The following is a 22,071-nucleotide window of genomic DNA, read 5'->3' as shown; positions in this document are numbered from 1 at the left end:
TTAGCCACTGGATGGGGCATCTCAGTCAATTTCTCTCTTTCTGTTTCTCCGTCTCTAAAGGAAACAAATTCTACTTGTTTCCATCACTGAGGCCATTTTTATAGAAATCTTGTCTACAGGGATGTCATGAGTCATGGTTCACCATCACCTTTCCTGATCTGTTTCTGTCAGAGAAACAAAGGGGCTTAGTCTGACTTGGCTATTTTTAACATAGCTTAATTTTCTTTGTTTTTAAATAGGTTAATGCCTTTAGATAACATTGTGGTGCAGCGTGTTAAGCCACCAACTACAACACTGGCATCCCCTATAGGCACCAGTTTGAGTCCTGGCTACTACATTTCCAATCCAGCTTCCTTCTAAGGGCCTGGGAAAGCAGCAGAAGAGAGCTTGTGCACCTGCCACCCTTGTGGCAACTCAGATGGAGTTCTTTAGCCTGGCCCAGCCCCTGCCATTGTGGCCATTTAGGAAGTGAACAAGCAAGTGGAAGATCTCTGTCTCTGTCTGTCTCTCCCTCTTTGTAAATCTGCCTTATGCTCCACCCTTGTTCTACGAAGTGAAACATACTGCTCAGTGTTCAGACAACTTCCCAGGTCTAGGATACGATCCTACATAATTATCTCTAGTTTTTGACATTGGTTGAGTTAATGAGGATGTCATTGTCACTGATTTCATTCTCATCTGTTCTGACATGAAGACATACGGTCATTTTGAAGTAGGCAGGCATACAGGTTAAAATCAATTAGGTTTGTGAGCTGGAAGACCATTGCTACGCCGCCCCTATGTGACCTCATCCCCCTACCTGGCCACACCTGGGTGCCCACCATCCAATCAGTTTAATTAACCACTCCCCTTTGGAAGTGGGTTAAAAGCCTGGGACATGGTGTGGGTGTGTCTGCCCTTCTCTTCGGCCCTGGCCTCTTGCTAGGAGGGGGCTTGCTGTAGCCCTGCACCACCAGGGCCTGTGGCCTTCGGGCCACGCACCCCAGGCTTCCTGGCCTAGATATTCCTCCACGTGGCTGGTTCCTGGTGCTTGGTATGAACCCAGATTTACCTCTCTCTCTTAAAAAAGCTCTCACTCTCCTATGCATCTTTCTTACTAAATAAAGGCTTAAAATGTACTATGCTGCCTCATTTATCTGTGCCAGTATTTAGAATTCTTCTCTAAATATTAGGCAAGAATCCTCTAAGGCTTATTGATATTGGGGATTTATTAATAAACATATGGTGATATCGTATGGCACCCCAAATTCCGGTAGCATATGTGGCATCCCAGATGGCACTTCTGGGGAACTTTAAAGGGATACATTTCTGTATAGATTTTAGGGGGTCATCTCTGATATCCATTTGAAATAGCTAATAAAGACTAGATTTCAAGATAATATATATTTTTATAGACTTTAAATTATATCTTGGACACCCTGATTTTGAAAGAATATTGTTTGTAAAATTCCTAAAGATATAGTAAACTCTGGCCAAAGTTATATACAAAATAAAAAGAGAAGTCCCAATGAATTGGGCAATTAAATATATTCTTAAAAGGAAAATGAATTATAAAACTTAGATGAAATATATATTGAAATATGAATAAATGAAAAATTACTATGTTTTTTTGTAATCCATAAGCTGTACACTGGAAATTTATATTCATTAAATAAAAGTTAAAAAAAAATAAAAAAAAATAATTAACTAGCCAGATTATTGTGAGTTGCATTTTAATATAATGGAAATGACAATTAATTTGGTAAGACCATAACCAAAACAAATTTTAAAATAATATTTGCCATTTTTTATGACAAAGAATCAGCTTCTTTCCTCTTTGCTTTGCAACTTTTTTGTTTGATAGCCTAAGGGATTCTTCTCCTGAAAATGAGAAGTCCAGGGAGGATTTAGTCACCCTAATGAATAGCACTTAATTGCACAGCTGGCTGCACATCAGTTGCCCACAGCACATGGTGCTCTGTATGGGTTCACACTGTGGGAGTCAGGAAAGACATCTCTGAATAATGCCGCAGTGTCAGTCTGCAGGCTTGAGGACCATACTCAGAAACTGTTTTGGTGGCAGGGCAGGAAATTAAGGCTCGGTGTTGGGGTATTATTTGTAAACAACCAGTCCTTTATTTGGGTAACCAAAGGAAGCACTAAGAAATTTGTATCAGTCTGTGTAGTCCTTGTCATTGGAGACAGGAGGTTAATCCTTTTCTAATAATTTAACTCTATAAATAAACAGGAGGACACCAAAAAAGCCAAATGTATATATCATTTCAAAAAATCATATACTTTGCTGTTCCAGACGATTATATACATATCTGTATTTTTAGGTATCTATTTATAAACCCATGAGGATATTTCAAGAGGTTCATGGAAAATGTAAGTGATCTTTGCATTTTATTTTATTGTAAACTTTTTGAAATATCATTGTATACCTCTGGTCATTCCAAATGTACTGATCTATGGCCAACTAGTTCCTGACAATAACCAATTCTAGCACAATCTCTATTAACCTATTTCTTCTCTCTTACCTTCATTTACATGCCTTAGAATTTGTTAAGAGAAAGTTGTGGTAACTTTAAACAACGACAACAAAAATCTTATCCTTCACGTTTTATGTTCTATAATCACTTCTTTAGGATTTTTTTTATGGGCTTTTCAGTTTTTAGCAGAAAAGCGTTAAATTCACATAGCTAAGCTTTGATAAACATTTATCATCTAAGTGGCAATATACTCAATGGTTTGTATCTGATTTTGAAACATTGGCATCAAAATAAATATCTCAGTTTTGAAAACTACTAAGACATTGTTTGCTTATTGACAAAATAATATGCTTTAATTCTGCCTTTGACAATTATCATTAATAAATTCTAGCTACTATTGTTAACATAGAAGTGAAGGAACTGCAAAATGTATAGGATTCTTTCACTATCTCTTTTATTAAGCATTATGCAACTAAACTGGGTTCTCAAAATTGATTAAACCGAACAATTTTCAGGAAGACTGGAGAAGGAACGAAATGGGATCGATGGACATGTAGAACTGAATGAAATGAGTGGAAAATCAAACACATGCAAACTTACGGAGCTGCCCGAGTCGAGCTTTTTCTTTTTTACCAAACAAACGTCCTATTGAAGACTTGATTCCTTTTTTCTTGGGGGCTTTGTGAAGAGAGTCTTGGCTGCTGTTGGCACTTCCAAGCCCAAGGCTTTCTGGCTCAAGAGAGGCAGATAAACTACTGCAAAACACAAAACAGGGCAACATGCTCATTTTCGTTGCAACATCCACAAGGTACAGAAGAATTCCCTTTGTAAACATACAAAAGGAGGAACAAGTGGATGTTGAATGTTATTTATTTCTTTTCTTCACAAATGTTTTCTGAAGATATTGAAGTGGAGTTTCCAAAGCCTTGGAGTCATCAATCTTCAAATTTTCAATAGAAAAAAAATTTTTCCCTTATACTTTGCTTAATATGAAAATGATCTATGAATACAGGGTGATTTAACTACTGCATGTCAAGTGATCTATCATTTTGCACCTGACCCATTATCTATTGTAAAGTTTAATAATTTTTGAGGTTCTAAGAAGGCAAGGAAGTGGCCAATAAAATGCAGAAGGGACACTTATTGAAGACAGGAGAGCACAGTAGGGGGAAAGAAAGGCTGCGGCTTGCCCCCCTGTCAGTGGGCACCAGTAGGGGTAGAGGATTTCTTAGAAGAGACTCATCCTATCAGGCAGAGGGCAGAAGCCTGTTTATGCTGTCTGTTGGGAGGGGGCCGTGTGGGCATGCAGAGACCCACACACTGTGATAAGGTGGGGTTCAATGGGAAGAAGGCCCCTTATTTACAATGTGTCACCTTGTCCATGTGGTATGTCCAAGAAGAGGCACGTGCAGCAGGTGGAGCTGGCCCAGCGGGGTACCAGGCAGTTTGAGTTGAACTATTTGTGCTCCAGCTTACCAGGACTTTTGAAATTAATTATTTATGTCCCAACAGTCTAGCAAGTCCTAATATCTATTTATTTTTCAGAGTTTGTTCTAACAAGAAACATCAAAATCTGTAGTAACAAATGTTAATAGAACTAATAAAGAACTTGAAGCTACTATTATAGTATATGGTTTTCCTGAATTTTTCTTTAGCTGTCCTTCTGCCTTTCAGTTTTGGAGGCTAATTCCTTTAATCAAAAATCTCCTAGAAATTAATTGCTGCCAACAATGAACCCTCTGTTTTCAAAAGCATTTGTTATTACCTATTCTATTCAAAGTAAATTTTTACTTAAAACAAGAATTAATTGCTGAGTCACTATGCTTGGTTATATCAACTATGGCCAAGGATGCTGCAATCAATGAGATAGTAAGAGGGCATTTCTTTTAAGAAGTAAATGGTAGGGGCTAGCGCTTTGGTGCACTAGGTTAATCCTCTGCCTGAGGCGCTGGCATCCCATATGGGTGTGGTTCTAGTCCCTGCTGCTCCTCTTCCAGTCCAGCTCTCTGCTGTGGCCCGGGGAAGGCAGTGGAGGATGGCCCAAGTGTTTGGGCTCCTGCACCTGCATGGGAGACCAGGAGGAGGCTCTTGGCTCCTGGCTCCTGGCTTTGGATTGGCGCAGTGCTGGCCATTGTGGCCATTTGGGGAATAAACTAGCAGAGGGAAGACCTTTCTCTCTGTCTCTGTCTGTCTCTCTGTAACTCTGCCTGTCAAATAAATAAATAAAATCTTAAAAAAAAGAAGTAAATGATAAACTTAGATATATTTATATCATTATTATAGAGATTTGTTTGTAATTTTTCAACCATGAAAATAAGAGTCTATGAAGATTCACTGTAACAAATGATATTTCCACAGCCAGACTTCTCTTTATATTTGGTCAATGTGGCATTTTTTTCCCTTCCAGGTGTGTTTTTGTCTGAGGAGTTATTAATGCTGGTAGAAGTAGCACCCAGAGGGTATGCACACCTGTCTGCTGAACATAAATGAGGTACAATCATAGGCCTTTCAGCCCTTAATTATGATTACACTGCAATCCAAATGTATAGTCTTGTACTAGAGTTCATTTAGATATTTGGAATTATTCCTGGTAAGACCTCCTTCTCTTTTAACTTGATTTTAATAGGAAATATCTGCTAAAAATAGAAGATCCATGCTTACCTTTACATTGAGCAGTAGCAAGACCACACAGGGAACAGGTAATTTTAAAAGCCAAGTTTTGATCTCGGAATGGGAATTTGGTTATTTCAAAAGTGATAATGAATAGAGGGAACGTGACAAAACCTGATGGAGAATTTTGGATCAAGTCAAATACTTTATGTAAAACTTTAGGTTGTCTATTTGACAACACTGAAAAAGGGGAGATTACTTTTGGGAAGACAGTTTTCAGCGGGTAATGTGCCCGGAGAAACCCACCTTCGGGCATCGTTGTGGTAGGAGGAAGGGAGGGTGTGCGTCATCCTGATGGCTCGAGGCGTGGGAGGAGGAGAAGTTTCACATTTGATCGTCGCTTTGTCCTCCCGACCATCCTCTTCCACCACTGCAATCTGGAACCAAAAACAATAAATTCAAATCAACTGTTTTTAAATCGGAAGTGACATTGGTACACATCATTGAATAAAGTCTATTTGAATAATTGAAATACAAAGAATCAGATAAATAAAAACTCAGGGCATACAAATATAAAATCACAGTTTTAAAGGGGTGATTTTCAGTTCTTTTAAAGAGAAGAGATGCGGCCAGTGCTGTGGCGTAGTGGGCTGAGCCTCCACCTGTGGCACTGGCACCCCATATGGGCACATGTTCTGGCTGCTCCACTCCTGATCCAGCTCTCTACTTATGGCCTGATGAAGGCAATGGAGGATGGACCAAGTCTTTGGGCCCCTGCACCACACTGGAGACCTGTAAAAAGCTTCTGGCTCCTGGCTTGGAATCAGCCTAGCTCTGGCCACTGGGGCCATTTGGAGGAGTGAACCAACAGATGAAAGACCTCTCTTTGTCTCCCTCTATCTATAACTCTACCTCTAAAACAAATAAATAAACTATTTTTTTTTTAAAGGGAAGAGATTTGCTGGAGTTGTGGTGGATTGGGTAAAGCTGCTGCCTGCAATGCTGGCAAACTGTATGGGCACCAGTTCGTGTCTGGCTGCTCTGCTTCTGATCCAGCTGCCAGCTCATGGCCCGGGAAAAGCAGTGGAAGGTCCAAGTACTAGGGCCCCTGCCACACATGTGAAATATCTGGATGAGGTTCTTGGCTACTGGCTTGGCTTGGCCCAGCCCCAGCTTTTGCAACCTTCTGAGGAATGAACCAGTGGATGGAAGATTCTCTCTCTAACTCTGACTTTCAAATCAATCAACAAATAGATGTTTTTAAAAAAATTAAAGCAGCCCTTAAAACATACATAGATGGTTTCTCTGAATAATAGGAGAAAGGCTTTGGAATTGGAAATGGACTTGAACTCTAGTTTTTCTTGAAAGTTCAGTGAATGAGCTGATTACTTACACGCTTTAATATTAAATTAAATATCCTATCCAATAAAATGGAATATGTAATATTTAGTGCATCCTTGCGAGGTGTAAATGAATCCTGTAGGTATCTTCTTACCCCAACACACAAAAATTTTAGTTTGTGGTTCCTTCTTTCTTTGACCTTTCTTGCCAGTCACCCGTTTCCAGAGGGCTGAATTTCTATAAATGCAACCTTATTGTTTCTTAACCCACTAAAATTCTTTTACACAATCTGTCAGTTTCTTTTTAGATTCCAAAATTTCTTTCGAATTCTTTTAAATTAGTAGAAATCAAAGACAAATAATAACATTGCACATGGTAAATTAGATAGTTGAGAACCAACTGGCAGTGTCAAGGAGAACACACAATAATAGCAAGACAGATAAACAGTTCAGAAAGAGAAGATTCCAGCAGTTTAAGCCATGTGAGCATATGAGAGATTCACTTCATCAAATAAAAATAAAAAAGCCCTGTGGTTCATGATGTGCTTGGAACCATAGTCTGACTCTCACGTCCTGCAGAAGCTGCAGAACGCATTTATGCGTGGAGAGGACCTTCAGTCTGATCTCTTTCCCATCTGATCTCTCCGGAGTGCTCTGCTGTCCTCAATTATCTGACAAGATGTCATTTGGGAATCAGATCTGGTGTCCACTGTGTTTGCCACATTCCATGTTTATTCTCTTGGTTTCATTTAGAATAGAAAGCAATGTTTGAACTCTGCAATCTTACTATTTTCTATGTTCTTCAGGCTCCTGGCATCTAGAGAAACTGCTCTTTCCAAGGCGAATTGACTTCTCTGTAATGCAAACTACTCGCCTTTATGAGCCTTTCCTATGAAAAGCAACCAGTGCAGACTGTTGCTTGGAATCCTTGTCTCTAGGCTGCTCTTAGACTCCAGGAGGCATTAGTCCCCTGTCCTAAACACCCCAGGCCCAAGCTAGAGACAACTGGAGACATTCCTATGCCCCAGAGCCAAAGAAAGCGGTGTGACTGTCAGTCCTAACTCAGCTTACCCTGCCCTGTTTGCTTTTCCTCCAGGGACCTTAACTAGTCCCCTGCTTCTGCTTCCCCTTTGCTTCTTCCTCCTCACTGAGCCTGGTGCTTCTCCGGGGCATCACATCCCTTCCCTTTGGGATCTGTGAGTTACAAACGGATCTTTCCTTTGGCAGTTCTCTACTGATCTGTTGGCCTCATCACATTTAATTAGCAAAAAACCAAAAAAACAAAAAACTAGCTTCCTCCCGTGTTTTAAAATTTTTATTAAGAAACATTGTACATACTTATGGGTTAGAGTTGGATATGGAGGAAAGGGAACTCTTCTATTACACACTACTGGAGGAAATGTGAATTAGTACTATTTCTATGGAAAGAGTAAGGAAATACCTTAAAAATAGAAATAGAACTACTATATGATCTAGCGATGCCACTAACAAGTATATATAACCAAAAGATATGAAAACCAGCTTGTGAAACCAACCAGCATTGTTCTAGTACTGACATTAAAATATTTATAAATCTACCATCTATGGTTCAAATATTCAGTGGAAAAATCAGAATATTTAGCTTACTTAATCTAGTAACTACCCTAGGAAGAATTAAAATTATATTTGAGTCATTTGCTCTTATATTTAAATATTCAGTAACATTGAATATTTTAAATTTTATGTTAAGATATTAAAACTAGAGAAATATCATCTTAAAGCTTTCATGAAAAATAAACAACATTCAACTAGTATTCATTATAAAAGTTATTTACAATACCTTTCTCCGATGTTTCCTTAGATCACTTGGCTGTGATTGGCAGTAATAAAAGCAACATAAAACAACTAATTAATGATTATCCTTTGACCACGTAACAAGTTTAATTAGTGTCTACAACATGGCTATCATTCTTCTGCTCCATTCCACCTTTCCTAAATAAATATCCGCCAGCATCTTAAGAGCACCTCTTCTGAGAGCGACTTCAGACAAAGAACCTCTCAGAGGACACGGGTGGAGGCACGTCCACCTGCACACACATTATATTGGAGATAGGGGCCCTGGATATATATAAGACAGTTAGTCGGAGTGAGTGAGCTCAGACAGGGAGCAAGATTGCCAGAATAGGCATGGGACTGTATCCAAAGAAAATATAGATGGGGATGAAGATCCAATACACAGAGATGGAGTTTGTAAACTCTGGCTTTTGCCCCATCCAAACAGAGCCTTGGGCTTCCTCTGTTAGGTAAACTGTTCCTGAGGATCTCAGACTTTCTGGCATCCTCACTCCAATAAATGCTAGAAGATAAGGCCTCAGCCCTAAGAGTTTCTGTGGTGCTGCTTTTTTGTCAATGCTCATTAATAGAATTTTTAAAATAGTCTATTTTAGTGGGAAATGTGCTGCTTTTATCCCATTCATTACTCTACCTAGATATTGCTGGTATGCTACTTATATTTATGGATTTCTCGCCAAGTAAAAGTAAATACAATATAAACAATTATCATTAGATCAGTAAAAAGACCCCAATATTTCAAATGCACAACATAAATAATACAATGCTTTTAATTATTCATTTTCTGTCCCTAAAATTTCTATTCTTCTTCTGAATACTTAAATACAAATTATAGCCAATAAAATTATTTTTCTTCAAATATTTTTTACAGATAGAAGAAAACCTACCTGTTTTTCTCTATAAAAGTGAGTTGAGTGACAGTTTTACTAGGTGGTAAGGAGCTCCTGCATTTCATTTCTTGTTTTCCTGAATTAGATACTGAACACGGTAAATATTCCTTTACCCTTTAGGAAAATCCCCAAATGTTTTTTAAGTGTTGTAATTATAGGGTAATAATGTTAATTTACCACTTATTTATTGGTGACTGACTGCTAAAGAAAATGAATGTTTTTACTGTCATCTTTCTCATATATGTCTAAATGATTAATTTTTATACTTTATTAGTAGGAAAATAATAGCATTATCAAGGGTTATGATACTAATATTTATAAAAATACTTAAAAGGATAAGATGCAATGTTGTAAAAATATAGAGAAATATTAGTATTAGAGAAATAACTAGTCTCCCCGTGTTGATTGCTGACTAAATTATGTTCCATGATTCCAAGATTCCTCAGTAGTTTTGGTAACAAGTTGGCAAATAAATAAATAAATAAATAAAATAAATAAACATCACAGCCACTATTCAGCAGTCATCCTGACTATATTTCCCAGAGGTTCTCATATTACTTTTAACATGAAGCACTTTTATTTTCTTTCAGTTATGGTTAGGGGTACTTTCTTTAAGCTTACAACTTTTTAAAATCCCAAATACAAAGATAAGCAAAATAAAGAAACAAAAGAGTAAATGTTAAAAAGCTTACAAGAATCCTAAAATCAAGTTAGAAAATTGCTGCTGTTGCTTTTTATGGCTCTTATGAAATTTATCTATGGTAAAATCATAAATTTTGGTCTTGTTGTATTAAAACAATTACAATAGACAATATTTTTATTTGTTATGACAAATGTATTTCCTCAATGTGCATTCTATTTAATGGCTTAAGTCATTAAAATTTCTAATGTGATATTATGATCCCTGCTATTCACTTACCATGTGACCTGGAGAAAGTGGTAACACCCATCTGGGCTACCATCTCCTCATCTCATGATGGAATTGATGATCGTACTCACCACATAGGGTTGTGGAAGGAAGGAAGGAAGGAAGGAAAGGAGGGAGGGAGGGAGGGAGGACAGCCACAGACAGTCCTGAAGGCTAGAATAAACACCCAGTGTGTTTGTTAATGCATCATTAATTTTAATAGGAGTAAAGATTCTCTGGTTTCATCATCATACCAGTGTCATGACGCCCATCCGATCCATTTCCCTGGCAGGACTTCTCGGGGTGAGTTTTGGCGTTGAGTGTCCACTGGGGGGAGACGAACTGGCCAGTGAGGAAGCTGTAACAGAGGCAGTGATGGAGGTACCTTGGTGGACTCTTGCCAAATTCAAGCCTTCCAGGCTCACACTAGCCACTCTGTTCTCAATTTCTTCAGCACGCAGTTCTGTAGATTCTTTTTCTTCTTGAATTAGCCTGAGAGACACAGTTTGATCTTGATGCATTATATGCTGCTATAATGCTAACTGGAATTCACAAAATCAATAAATTCTACTCTGACCATTTTACATCAAGTGTACATCTATAACTTGCAAAAAGTTTCAGAAACTTCCTGGCTGCAATTTAGAAAATCTCTTTTTTCCCTAAATGATAATAATTCTTGAGAACTTTCTTGAAGTTTGACTTTCTTTCTATATTATCATCTGCTAAAACCATTGTAAAATTTGACGGCCTCGTTGACTTCTACTGCTAATCCTAATCTTGCATTTAGCTCACAACCCAATGTAAAAAGGCTTTTTGAAACCCAGATTCAGTGAGGTAACCGAATCTTACCTCATACTCAATGAAAAAATTTAATTGATAGGCTCCACAATGAATGGTCATTCATAATTGTGTAGTCAAATAAAACATAATCATTTATAATGTTAACATCTACTTAGCCAGGTCTATTTTAAATAAATCCTAGGCATTTTAATGCTATGGAGATATAGTTTGGTACATAAATAGATATATGGATAAAGAAAAAGTGTAAACACAAATCATAATATAAATGCTTTAGGGAAAGCAAAGCACTAGCTGTTACCCCTTTTCCTTAAACAGCAAGAAGCTTCAAGAATATCTTAGAGTTAGGTATTACATAGTTACAAAGAATAAAGTACTTACACACTTGGGATATATAAAGATCCCATTTAATAGAATCTATATACATTTCATGTGTTGTTGTAATGAAACTCTCCTATCAGTATACTGTGTTTGAAAAAAAAGATATTGTTAATATTCTGTTATTTACTCTGAATGGTTTACTGTGACCCTCTATGATATATAACCCTTGACTTAAATATTTTTACATATTTAATAAGGGGGATGCCATTCGCTACATATATGCAATAGGAAATAGTTGTTTGGTCTATGGTTGTTATGAGAATTTGTGTTCCATTTACTCACCTACATTTTTATATGATCACTAGCTTTTTTGTTTTGTTTTAGACAAGATATTTATTTTGAAATTTCAAATAACATTAGGAAATATGTGACTTTTATGTTTACTGAATGGTGCTGGGGTTAAAAGGGGATTCTGAAACACTCATCTATCATCCAAACTCTACAACAGACACTCATGCATCAAAATTCTTTTAACAGGAGCACTGTTTTGTTTCCTCTACTCTCCCCTCAAAATAACTATGTTCATAAAGAACACAACCTTACCGCTTAAGTGGCAATGATATTCTTACTGTGTCTTCACTAACTTTATTTTGCAATTCTCCCAGTTTTTAAGTAGCATATGTTCACTGATTAAACAGAAAGATTTGCATTGTCTTCTTACAAGTCACTGAAATAAGTGATCTTTGTGATTTTAACTTATTTTTAAAAATGCAAATCACAGAAGTGGGCATTTGAGTAGCGCTTAAGATGCCACTTGATATGCCCACATGCCATGTTGTGTTCCACCTGGCTCTACTCCTAATTCCAAATTCTGCTAATGTGCACCCTGGAAGGCAGCCGGTGATGGCTCAGATGCTTGGGTCTCTGCCATGCACTGATATTTCTGGATCAAGTTCTTGCTCCTCATTTTCGAATGGACCAGCCCTAGCTATTATGGACATTTTGGGAGTGAGTTAGACAATAGAAGATGTCTCTGGCTCTCTGGTTTATTTTTTTGTTTGTTTCTTTTTGTTTTGTTTGTTTTTGCCTTCCAATAAAAAGCAAACAAATAAATAAGCATTTAAAATCCTACTTGAAATGAAAAGAAAAAAAAATGGGACTGGCACTGTGGTGTAGAGGGTAAAGCCATTGCCTCTAACACCAACATCCCATATGGATGCCAGTTCACGTCCCAGCTGCTCTACTTCTCATCCAGTTCCCTGCTAATGTCCTGGGAAAAACAGCTGAAGATGGCACAAGTGTTTGGGCCCCTGCCATCCATGTGGGAAACCTGGATGAAGCTCCTGGCTCCTGGCTTCCACCTGGCCAAGTCAGGAGTGAACCAGGAGATGGAAGATATCTCTCTCTGTCTTTCCCTATCTCTCTGTAACTTTGACTTTCACAAGATAGATAAAGGAATATTTTTTAAAAAATGAAAAGAGAACTTAAAAATCAGGCTTTATACTAAACTGTGTCCTTCATTATTCAAGATCAAGATTGTCCCTGGCTGGCGCCGTGGCTCAACAGGCTAATCCTCCGCCTTGCGGCGCCGGCACACCGGGTTCTAGTCCCGGTCGGGGCACCGATCCTGTCCCGGTTGCCCCTCTTCCAGGCCAGCTCTCTGCTGTGGCCAGGGAGTGCAGTGGAGGATGGCCCAAGTGCTTGGGCTCTGCACCCCATGGGAGACCAGGATAAGCACCTGGCTCCTGCCATCGGATCAGCGCGGTGCGCCGGCCGCAGCGCGCTACCGTGGCGGCCATTGGAGGGTGAACCAACGGCAAAGGAAGACCTTTCTCTCTGTCTCTCTCTCACTGTCCACTCTGCCTGTCAAAAAAAAAAAAAAAAAAGATTGGCCCTGGGAATCACAACACTAAGGTAACAGAGCTAAGAGTCTTTCAAGAGAAACAGATTGTTACTGAGGGTGTGTGATGACACTGTTGCTGACAACAGATATCAGATACCTTAGCCTTTACCGGATACCAAACTGTGCTAAAATTTTGATCTTGAACTATACAGTCTGCAAAACTGTGAGTAAATAATTTTTCCATTTAAGTCATTGACCTAGTCTGTGGTATTTTGTTATGGCAGCCCAACAGACTAAAAACATAGTTCATGGGTGTTGATGAGAAATAAATGTTTTTTTTTTAATAAATGGTATGTAATTAACTCTATGAACTTCTAAGAACTACATTGTCCCTGATATAATGGCCTAGAACTGATAAAAATAACATTAATTTCACTCCAATATCTAAAATTTTCTAAGGGAGATGAATGCAAAATAGTTTTCCTACTATTTAGTACTTTTACAGCCATGTGAAATGAAATTGAAGGATATACATACATCCACCACATGTTTTTCTATTTCAACAATAAATTTTAATTTAAAAGTGCTATAAAACTTATTGGAAAAAAATTTCATCTTTAACTTATCATTTCCTATTGTCATTAATGTCATGTATCTGTATATTTCATGTTTGCACCTTACAAAGTTTGTCCTAATTTTTCACAGGATATAGATATAGTGGGAATCTTGTAAAGGTATACATTATCACCCAGTGGGTCAGAGATAAAGTCTGAGATTCTGCAGACCTAACAATCTCCTAGAGGGGGCCAGTGTTTTATCTGAAAATCACAGTTTTAATATGAAAAATTTTTAATCTCTGTATACTATCAGTACTAATTGGACTCACCTGATTTCTTTGTTGATGGCATCCAACTGTTCCTGAAGCATCATGGCTAGAGTCTGGGCATCAGAATGACCACTTGGAGAGAGAAGATCCATTGAGCTAAAAATCGTTTCTCTGTCATCATCATCAATATCAGACATTTCAGTGTCACTTTCAAAAGGGTGGCTGCTGATTACTCCAATTTGTTGAGTTCTATTCCACTCATGATCCCCAAGAGATTTCACCTGGATGGTAAATGGACAATGCTGAATGTTTATCATACTGCACATTTTCAAAGCACTAATCTGAGAAACAACTATAGAAAGCATACATGGTTTGATAGCAAACCTGGCAAAACCAGAATGAATCATGGAGATTGAACAACATGCTCCTGAAGGAACAATGGGTCATAGAAGAAATTAAAAGAGAAATCAAAAATTTTCTGGAAGCAAATGAGGATAAAAGCACAACATACCAAAACCTATGGGATACAACAAAAGCAGTGTTAAGAGGAAAGTTTATATCAATAGGTGCCTACATCAAGAAATTGGAAAGGCACCAAATAGATGAGCTTTCAAGTCATCTCAAGGATCTAGAAAATCTGCAGCAAACCAAACCCAAACCCAGTAGGAGCAGAAAAATAATTAAAATCAAAGAAGAAATCAACAGAATTGAATCCAAAAAAAAAAAAAAAACATTACAAAAAATCAGCCAAACAAGGAGCTGGTTTTTTGAAAAAATAAACAAAATTGACACCCCATTGGCCCAACTAACTAAAAAAAGAAGAGAAAAGACCCAAATCAATAGGATCAGAGATGAAAAGGGAAACGTAACAACAGGCACCACAGAAATAAAAAGAATCATCAGAAATTACTACAAGGACTTGTATGCCAGCAAACAAGGAAATCTATCAGAAATGGACAGATTCTTGGACACATACAACCTACCTAAATTGAGCCAGGAAGACATAGAAAACCTAAACAGACCAATAACTGAGACAGAAATTGAAACAGTAATAAAGGCCCTCCCAACAAAGCAAAGCCCAGGACCAGATGGATTCACTGCTAAGTTCTACCAGACATTTAGAGAAGAACTAACTCCAATTCTTCTCAAACTATTCAAAATAATCGAAAAAGAGGGAATCCTCCCAAATTCTTTCTATGAAGCCAGCATCACCTTAATTCCTAAGCCAGAAAAAGATGCAACATTGAAAGAGAATTATAGACCAATATCCCTGATGAACATAGATGCAAAAATACTCAATAAAATTCTGGCCAAAAGAATGTAACAACACATCAGAAAGATCATCCACCCAGACCAAGTGGGATTTATCCCTGGTATGCAGGGATGGTTCAACGTTTGCAAAACAATCAACGTAATACACTACATTAACAGACTGCAGAAGAAAAACCATATGATTCTCTCAATAGACGCAGAGAAAGCATTTGATAAAATACAACACCCTTTCATGATGAAAACTCTAAGCAAGCTGGGTATGGAAGGAACATTCCTCAATACAATCAAAGCAATATATGAAAAACCCACGGCCAACATCCTGTTGAATGGGGAAAAGTTGGAAGCATTTCCTCTGAGATCTGGTACCAGACAGGGATGCCCACTCTCACCACTGCTATTCAATGTAGTTCTGGAAGTTTTAGCTAGAGCTATTAGGCAAGAAAAAGAAATTAAAGGGATACAAATCGGGAAGGAAGAACTCAAACTATCCCTCTTTGCAGATGATATGATTCTTTATTTAGGGGACCCAAAGAAGTCTACTAAGAGACTACTGGAACTCATCGAAGAGTTTGGCAAAGTAGCAGGATATAAAATCAATGCACAAAAATCAACAGCCTTTGTATACACAGGCAATGCCACGGCTAAGGAAGAACTTCTAAGATCAATCCCATTCACAATAGCTACAAAAACAATCAAATGCCTTGGAATAAACTTAACCAAAGATGTTAAAGATCTCTACGATTAATCAATGATGTTTTAATATATTACTTTAGCAAAATGCTTCATTGATACCTTGAGTAATGCCAATATTAATTAGAAAAAATTAAAATTTTTAAGAGGCATAAAGATGATTTGTGGTTCAAGTTAACAGTTACTTTAAAGTATCCACACTTGTAAATTTCTCTTTATTTCTTAATATAATAATCTCTATTTACTTGTACTCAACCATTTGAATTTCTGATGCTAATTAGTCTTACCTACATTTTTATCATTAAAAGCTAAGAGCACAGATATTATCACATGACAGGTCATACAAGAATTCTTTCCCCAATCTTGATTTACAAAGATTCTACAAAAAATATTCTTAAATTGTTGCAAAGTGATTTAATTTCATCTCTACTACACTGGTCACTGGAACATTCCCTTCATTTTTTAAGCACCAAGCATGCTATTACATAGCTGTGTTTTTAAAAAATAAGTCCTCTAGTTGAATGACAGTTTTGAGTGACCAATATACCAGTATTTTTCAAGCTGTGGGTATAAGATAGAGGTAATAGAATTGTCTGCTTTTTACGAAAAACTGGCCCACATTTTTATTCATGTAAAATGAATTATATGGAGGAGCACAAGATATTGACTTACAAATTAAAGCCCTCACTTGACATTTGTGTTACAAATCATTTCAGTATTGAGTAGCCCTAATTTATCTGTCACATCACAATGAGAAAAGATCTATATTGAGCTTAATGCAGTCTTTATTTGTTTTTTATTCATTCAAGAGTTATTGACTCTCTACTGTGATGGATTTATTTACACACAGTGTTTTAACACCAGTTAAAACCCAAAGGTATTGAGAGTCTGTGCAAATACAGACAGATGGGTTATATCATAACTTTGATATATAAAATATTAAAAATTAATCATTAATAGTTCTCTAAAAACACTTTGGGTAAAATATATGCATTTTCTTCAAAGTGTTTTTAAAGAATTTTAATTAAAATAGTTAATTAAATTGAATTCATAATTCATAATTAATATTGCCTAAGTGCCCAAGCAAACCAAAAAATCTATTTGCAAAACCACAGAAATATACATTCAAGTTTTGACTCCATCACTTGATTACTTTTAAGGTTTTTTTTTTTTAAGGTTTTTAAAATTGATTTGAGAGGCAGAGTTACAGATGGAGGAGGGGAGACAGAGAGAGAGAGAGAGAGAGAGAGAGAGAGAGATTGATCTTCCATACTCTGGTTCACTCCCCAAATGACCACAAATGTCAGGGCTGGGCCAAACCAAAGCCAGGAGCCCTAAGTTTCTTTTGGGTCTTCCATGTCAGTACAGGGGCCCAAGCACTTGGTCCACCTTCTTCCCTGTTTTTTCAGACACATCAGCAGGGAGATGGATCAAAAGTGGAGTAGCTGTGTCTTGAACCAGCACCCATATGGGATGCTGGCATTGCAGGTAGAGGCTTAACCTGCTAGGCCACAAGACCAGCTCCCTTTGTATTCTTATATTAGCATAAAATTAGTATAAACTTCATAATGTTATATGACTAGATACATGAGAAATGACTAATTGAACTTTAGCACATAATAGTAGTTTTATGTTAGTTATAGTTTTAAAAATATGTCATACTCCATGAAACCAGTTAAATGCTAGCATTTTGAATTCTCTTTGTTAATTCAGTGTTTCAATTAAAACCATCAAAACAAAAAGATTAACCTTTGGCTCATCTCTTCGCACACCCATGCGACCTCTCCTTGGTCTTCTTATTACTTTAGTTGTTCTGTAGTCAGACTGGTTGTCCACTAGGGATCCAACTGAATACCGTAACTCAGCCGAGGTGTCGAGATGAGTTCTGGAAAAAGGAGGAATATATAGTATCTCCAGCCTCAAAGATACCAGCAAATTGCTATATGCTGCTAAATTGTAGATAAAGCATAAACTCTCAAGGAAATAAATCTTAAGAAAAAAATATGATCAACTGTCATGACTGCTTGAGGCCTGTGCAGAGACTTATGTCAGAAGTTCCTGTCTCAGGTTCATTCTCCAAAGTCAAGTGCATTTTCTCCTTTGGAATACACTTATAACATCTCTGGTCAGTAACATTTTCAAATGTAAAGGTACAATGAAACATGTTAGGATTCATAACCAATATCCATTAGATTAAATTCTAAAAATTCTATTTTGTTTGAGCTTTTTAATGAATAGTTCAATATTTGCGATTTATACAATATTTGTTTTAAATATATCTTAAGAATTTAACTAAAAAGTGTAAATGTTGGGGTACCAGTATTTCAAAATTGTTTGGATAAATTTATTCACATATTCTCTATTTTTCAACATGAGGATCAACAAAATGCTTAAAATCAGATTGACCCAAGGTTAATAATCTTGCCTTTGAAAGGAAAATATATATCACCTGAACTATTTTTTAGCTTTTGATAGGAAATTGTTCCAAAAGGATTACGAAATTCAAAAAAACATTTTATTTATTTATTTGACAGAGTTAAAGACAGAGAGAGGGAGAGACAGAGAGAAAGGTCTTCCATTCACTGGTTCACTACCCAAATGGCTGCAATGGCAGAGCTGAGCGGACCTAAAGCCAGGAGCCAGCAGCTTCCTCCTGGTCTTCGGCACAGGCGTAGGTGCGCAAGCTCTTAGGCCACCTTCCACTGCTTTCCCTGGCCATAAGCAGAGAGCTGGATTGGAAGAGGAGCAGCTGGGACTAGCGAGAACCAGAACCTTATATGGGATGTGCATGCCACAGGTGGAGACTTAACCTACTACACCATAGCTCAGGCCCCAAGAAAAAAATTTTTTGCTAAGCACATTTTATTCTAAACTTTGCAGAGACAAACTGGTAAGAAAATTTCAACTGGCATATATCATCATAATGTTTTTCAGTAAACATGATAATAAAGCACATTGTTATCAAAGCACAGAAAAGGTTTCTCCACACATTAATCCTATATACATTTATAGCAAATTCAGTCTACTGTATTATAATGATTATGATAATAACAGCAACATCATGCTGTCCTATCAAATAAGAGATCCATCATGAGTCAGAAATGCAAAAAGCTGACTTTTCTGTTGAAATTGGGCTCTCACTAATCAAACATACTCTCTTTCGTTTTTTTGAACAAATGCAACTATTTCCAAATGTTTGGCAAGATTAAAAAGCATTAGGAGAGGTCTGGGTGTTTGCAACAGTGGAAGACATTTATCTATTGAAGACCTTGTTTTGCCAAATGACATTAGATGAAAATAATTAAGGAATCAGTGACAAATGAATGGTATTTACTGTTTCATAGCAATGAATTTCAGACATAATCAAGTTAACTGTCTTTATTGTGGATAAATCTTATATATGCATAAATACACAAACTATATTTATAGGGTCATGTATGTATGAATTAAGCAACCAGGCCAAACTCACAAATTCCATGATTCTCAGTCGCTATCTATTGAACAGATGATCTAAGTTCCAAGAAGACAAAAAATCAGTTTAGCTACCATTCTATGTCCAGGGTGGTGTCCTTGGCACATAATGAGCATTGCATAAATATCCAGTAAGATAATGGATAATACTACGAGTAATACTGATTATAATACAGTCCCAAACTATCTCTTTCAGAATAGTCTCTGACCTTTTTACCTGTGACTTCTCACATTAATGTTACTTTGGGTATCAGAGTGGAGTTCCTAATTCCTATAAATTATCGTTTGAGGAGTACTGTTTTCTGTTTCTCTCTCACTCCAGATCGTATGCAAGAACATGAAACACAATGCAGCTCTGGCTCACCAGTGACCTGCTTGGAACTCTTCCTGACCTTCCAAAGCCCTCCTCAACCTCAGCCCTTCCTCCTGTCCACCACACTAGCTACTCTCCACCTTACTTTTCATTCAGTCAATTCCTTCAATAACTCACATTTTCCTTCTCCTCTGAGCCTTTGAACACACTTTTAATTCTGCTGGACACAGTCTTTCACTACATGTATATGGCTAGCATTCTTAAGGCTTCAGATTAAAATTTATGGCCATGTACTATTCTGGCTCCTATATTCTCTCAATTATAACAATCTTCAAACTAATATTTCTGTATTTTCCATCTGGAATGTGTGCTCTATCACCACTATATCTCCAATGCAACTATGTCTGTCCTGCACAAAGTGCACAATAAATCTTGAGAGAACCAATCTTAGAAGAGCCCACTGTTTGCATTTTGTGCAAAGAATTTCCTGCTCATCTGTTTTTCTTTGTTCCTCCCAGTTTTTTGAGCTAGTTCTCTAACAAGAGGACTTCTACACAATATTTCTATACTCAATCATTTAGAAAATCATTGTAAGGGTATAATAGTTGAGAGGCTCTTTGAAGGTCTAAGTAAGTTACAAAAAAATTAGTGATTCTTTTAAGCAATGAACCACACATTTTCTCCCTTCTCAAACTCATCAAGAATTTCCATACATGAATCAGGTATAAATTTTCTTAGAGAAAGTATGTTTGTGATCCCTCTGCTTTCTGGTACAGTCTCTATTGTTCTTTCCCATTACGCAGATCTCACCATTCCTTTGGGCTGTGCTTTAGTAGTTATGTCCTCCATGGCTACTCTGGAGCTCATTTTGCTTTGTTTTCAGAGGAGATACTAGTGCACAGTATGAGTTACTGACATGCAGCTCTTCTCACCTCCCCACCTCTTAGATCAACAACTAGTAGACTGAATTCTAACATACCCTCTGTTTTCCTTATTGTTTAAAAAAAGTGCCTCCCAAATCATAGCTGTTCAATATGTATTTGTTGTTTAATAAACATTCAGGTATTTTGTAAGTTATAAATCTCATCAGTTTAGCTATCTTAATTCCTATAATACTTTATATTTCTGAAATGATTTACTATTCATAAAATTCTCTTTGTTCGCTTGATTTACTTCACCTGGAAAGCTTGTGAGATAATCAGAAAAATATACCATATATATGTAAAATACTCCATATACATGAATTATAAATAATCAGTATCTTATTAAAATGTATGTTTCTTAAAATCAAACATGCAGCATTTATTCTCCAAAATCTAAGAATATGGGTTGTTTATTCTTGGTTTTGTGTGCTTTCCACTACAATATGCTGTAAAAAGGAATAATTGCTTTGTATATTTGTTTTCATGACTTTATTGTAGGTATGTTGGGCTGTGATGATGACTCATTGCAGTGATGGACTTTTAGATAACACTCCCATAATGTAACACTGTATTTCTGACATCTAGAGTAAAAAAGGAAATAGTCATTTGATCCTGCTAGAATATATTTAATGTATTGACTAGATAATATTCTGTGGATTTCTTCCTTAGATTTTTTAAAAAAGATTTATTTGTTTATTTGAAAGAGTTATATGGAGAGAGAAGGAAAGGCAGAGAGAGAGAGAGAGAGAGAGAGAGGTCTTCCATCCACTGGTTCACTCCCCAAATGGCCACAACGGCTGGAGCTGCACTGATCTGAAGTCAGGATCCAGGAGCTTCTTCCAGGTCTCCCACGAGGTGCAGGGGCCCAAGGACTTGTACCATCTTCTACTGCTTTTCTAGGCCATAGCAGAGAGCTGGATTGGAAGTGGCATAGCTGAGACTCAAATCAGCGCCCATTTGGGATGCTGGCACTGCAGGCAGTGGCTTTACCTGCTACACCACAGCGCCAGCCCCTCCTCCTTAGATATTTTAGCAGTACTTCATGGTCATGATCATCATCATCACATTAACCTATATTACTGAACTAATAATTTCAGTTCAAATATAACATCAGAATTTTAAAAATTTGAGAAATAAGTCAGATTTTTCAAATTAATTACTAACATATTTAACATTGGGAGGTGTTTTTATGTCTTCAGAATTGTATTTCTCATACTAAACTATGGAAGAAATATTCAAAACATTGATGTTTTGAAAATAAGACATAATCCTTTGGGATGTTTTTGCTTTGTATTTTAATATAAGCACCTGAAAAAGGCTTTACCAAATACACATTTGTTTAACAATATTTATTGAGAACATACTACATGGTTGGCAGTTATTGAGATGTAAGATTGCAGGAATTATCAAAACACACAAATGTCTGCCCTTGTGCAGTTAACATTCCTAAGATGACTGTATCTTGAAAAGACAAATATCATGTTTTCCTTGATTTATGTTAATTTATATACAGAGTACAGAAAATTAACATATATGAGTGAAATTTAAATTTTGAGATTTGATTAT

General features: G+C 36.9%; 1 protein-coding gene across 2 annotated transcripts in view; it reads right to left on the bottom strand.

The window, feature by feature from the left end:
- The window catches only part of PPFIA2 (PTPRF interacting protein alpha 2), a 535,398-nt gene that overhangs the window by 65,191 nt on the left and 448,136 nt on the right, over positions 1-22,071 (bottom strand). Inside the window, exons 16-21 of one of the 2 annotated variants that reach the window (XM_062202051.1) lie at positions 17,548-17,683; positions 13,897-14,117; positions 10,303-10,540; positions 8,241-8,270; positions 5,388-5,518; positions 3,072-3,226 (exon numbers count right to left, since the gene is read on the bottom strand). In XM_062202051.1, the coding sequence (XP_062058035.1) occupies positions 3,072-3,226; positions 5,388-5,518; positions 8,241-8,270; positions 10,303-10,540; positions 13,897-14,117; positions 17,548-17,683 (911 nt within the window). Of the gene's footprint in view, positions 1-3,071; positions 3,227-5,387; positions 5,519-8,240; positions 8,271-10,302; positions 10,541-13,896; positions 14,118-17,547; positions 17,684-22,071 lie in introns of those variants that run through there. The other variant, XM_062202053.1, reaches the window with a different exon arrangement.

The sequence above is a fragment of the Lepus europaeus genome, chromosome 10 (assembly GCF_033115175.1).
Source record: "Lepus europaeus isolate LE1 chromosome 10, mLepTim1.pri, whole genome shotgun sequence".
NCBI classification, from domain to species: Eukaryota; Metazoa; Chordata; class Mammalia; order Lagomorpha; family Leporidae; genus Lepus; species Lepus europaeus.
The sequence above is the reverse complement of the archived record's forward strand: the minus strand, read 5'-3'. Positions and strand labels throughout refer to the sequence as shown.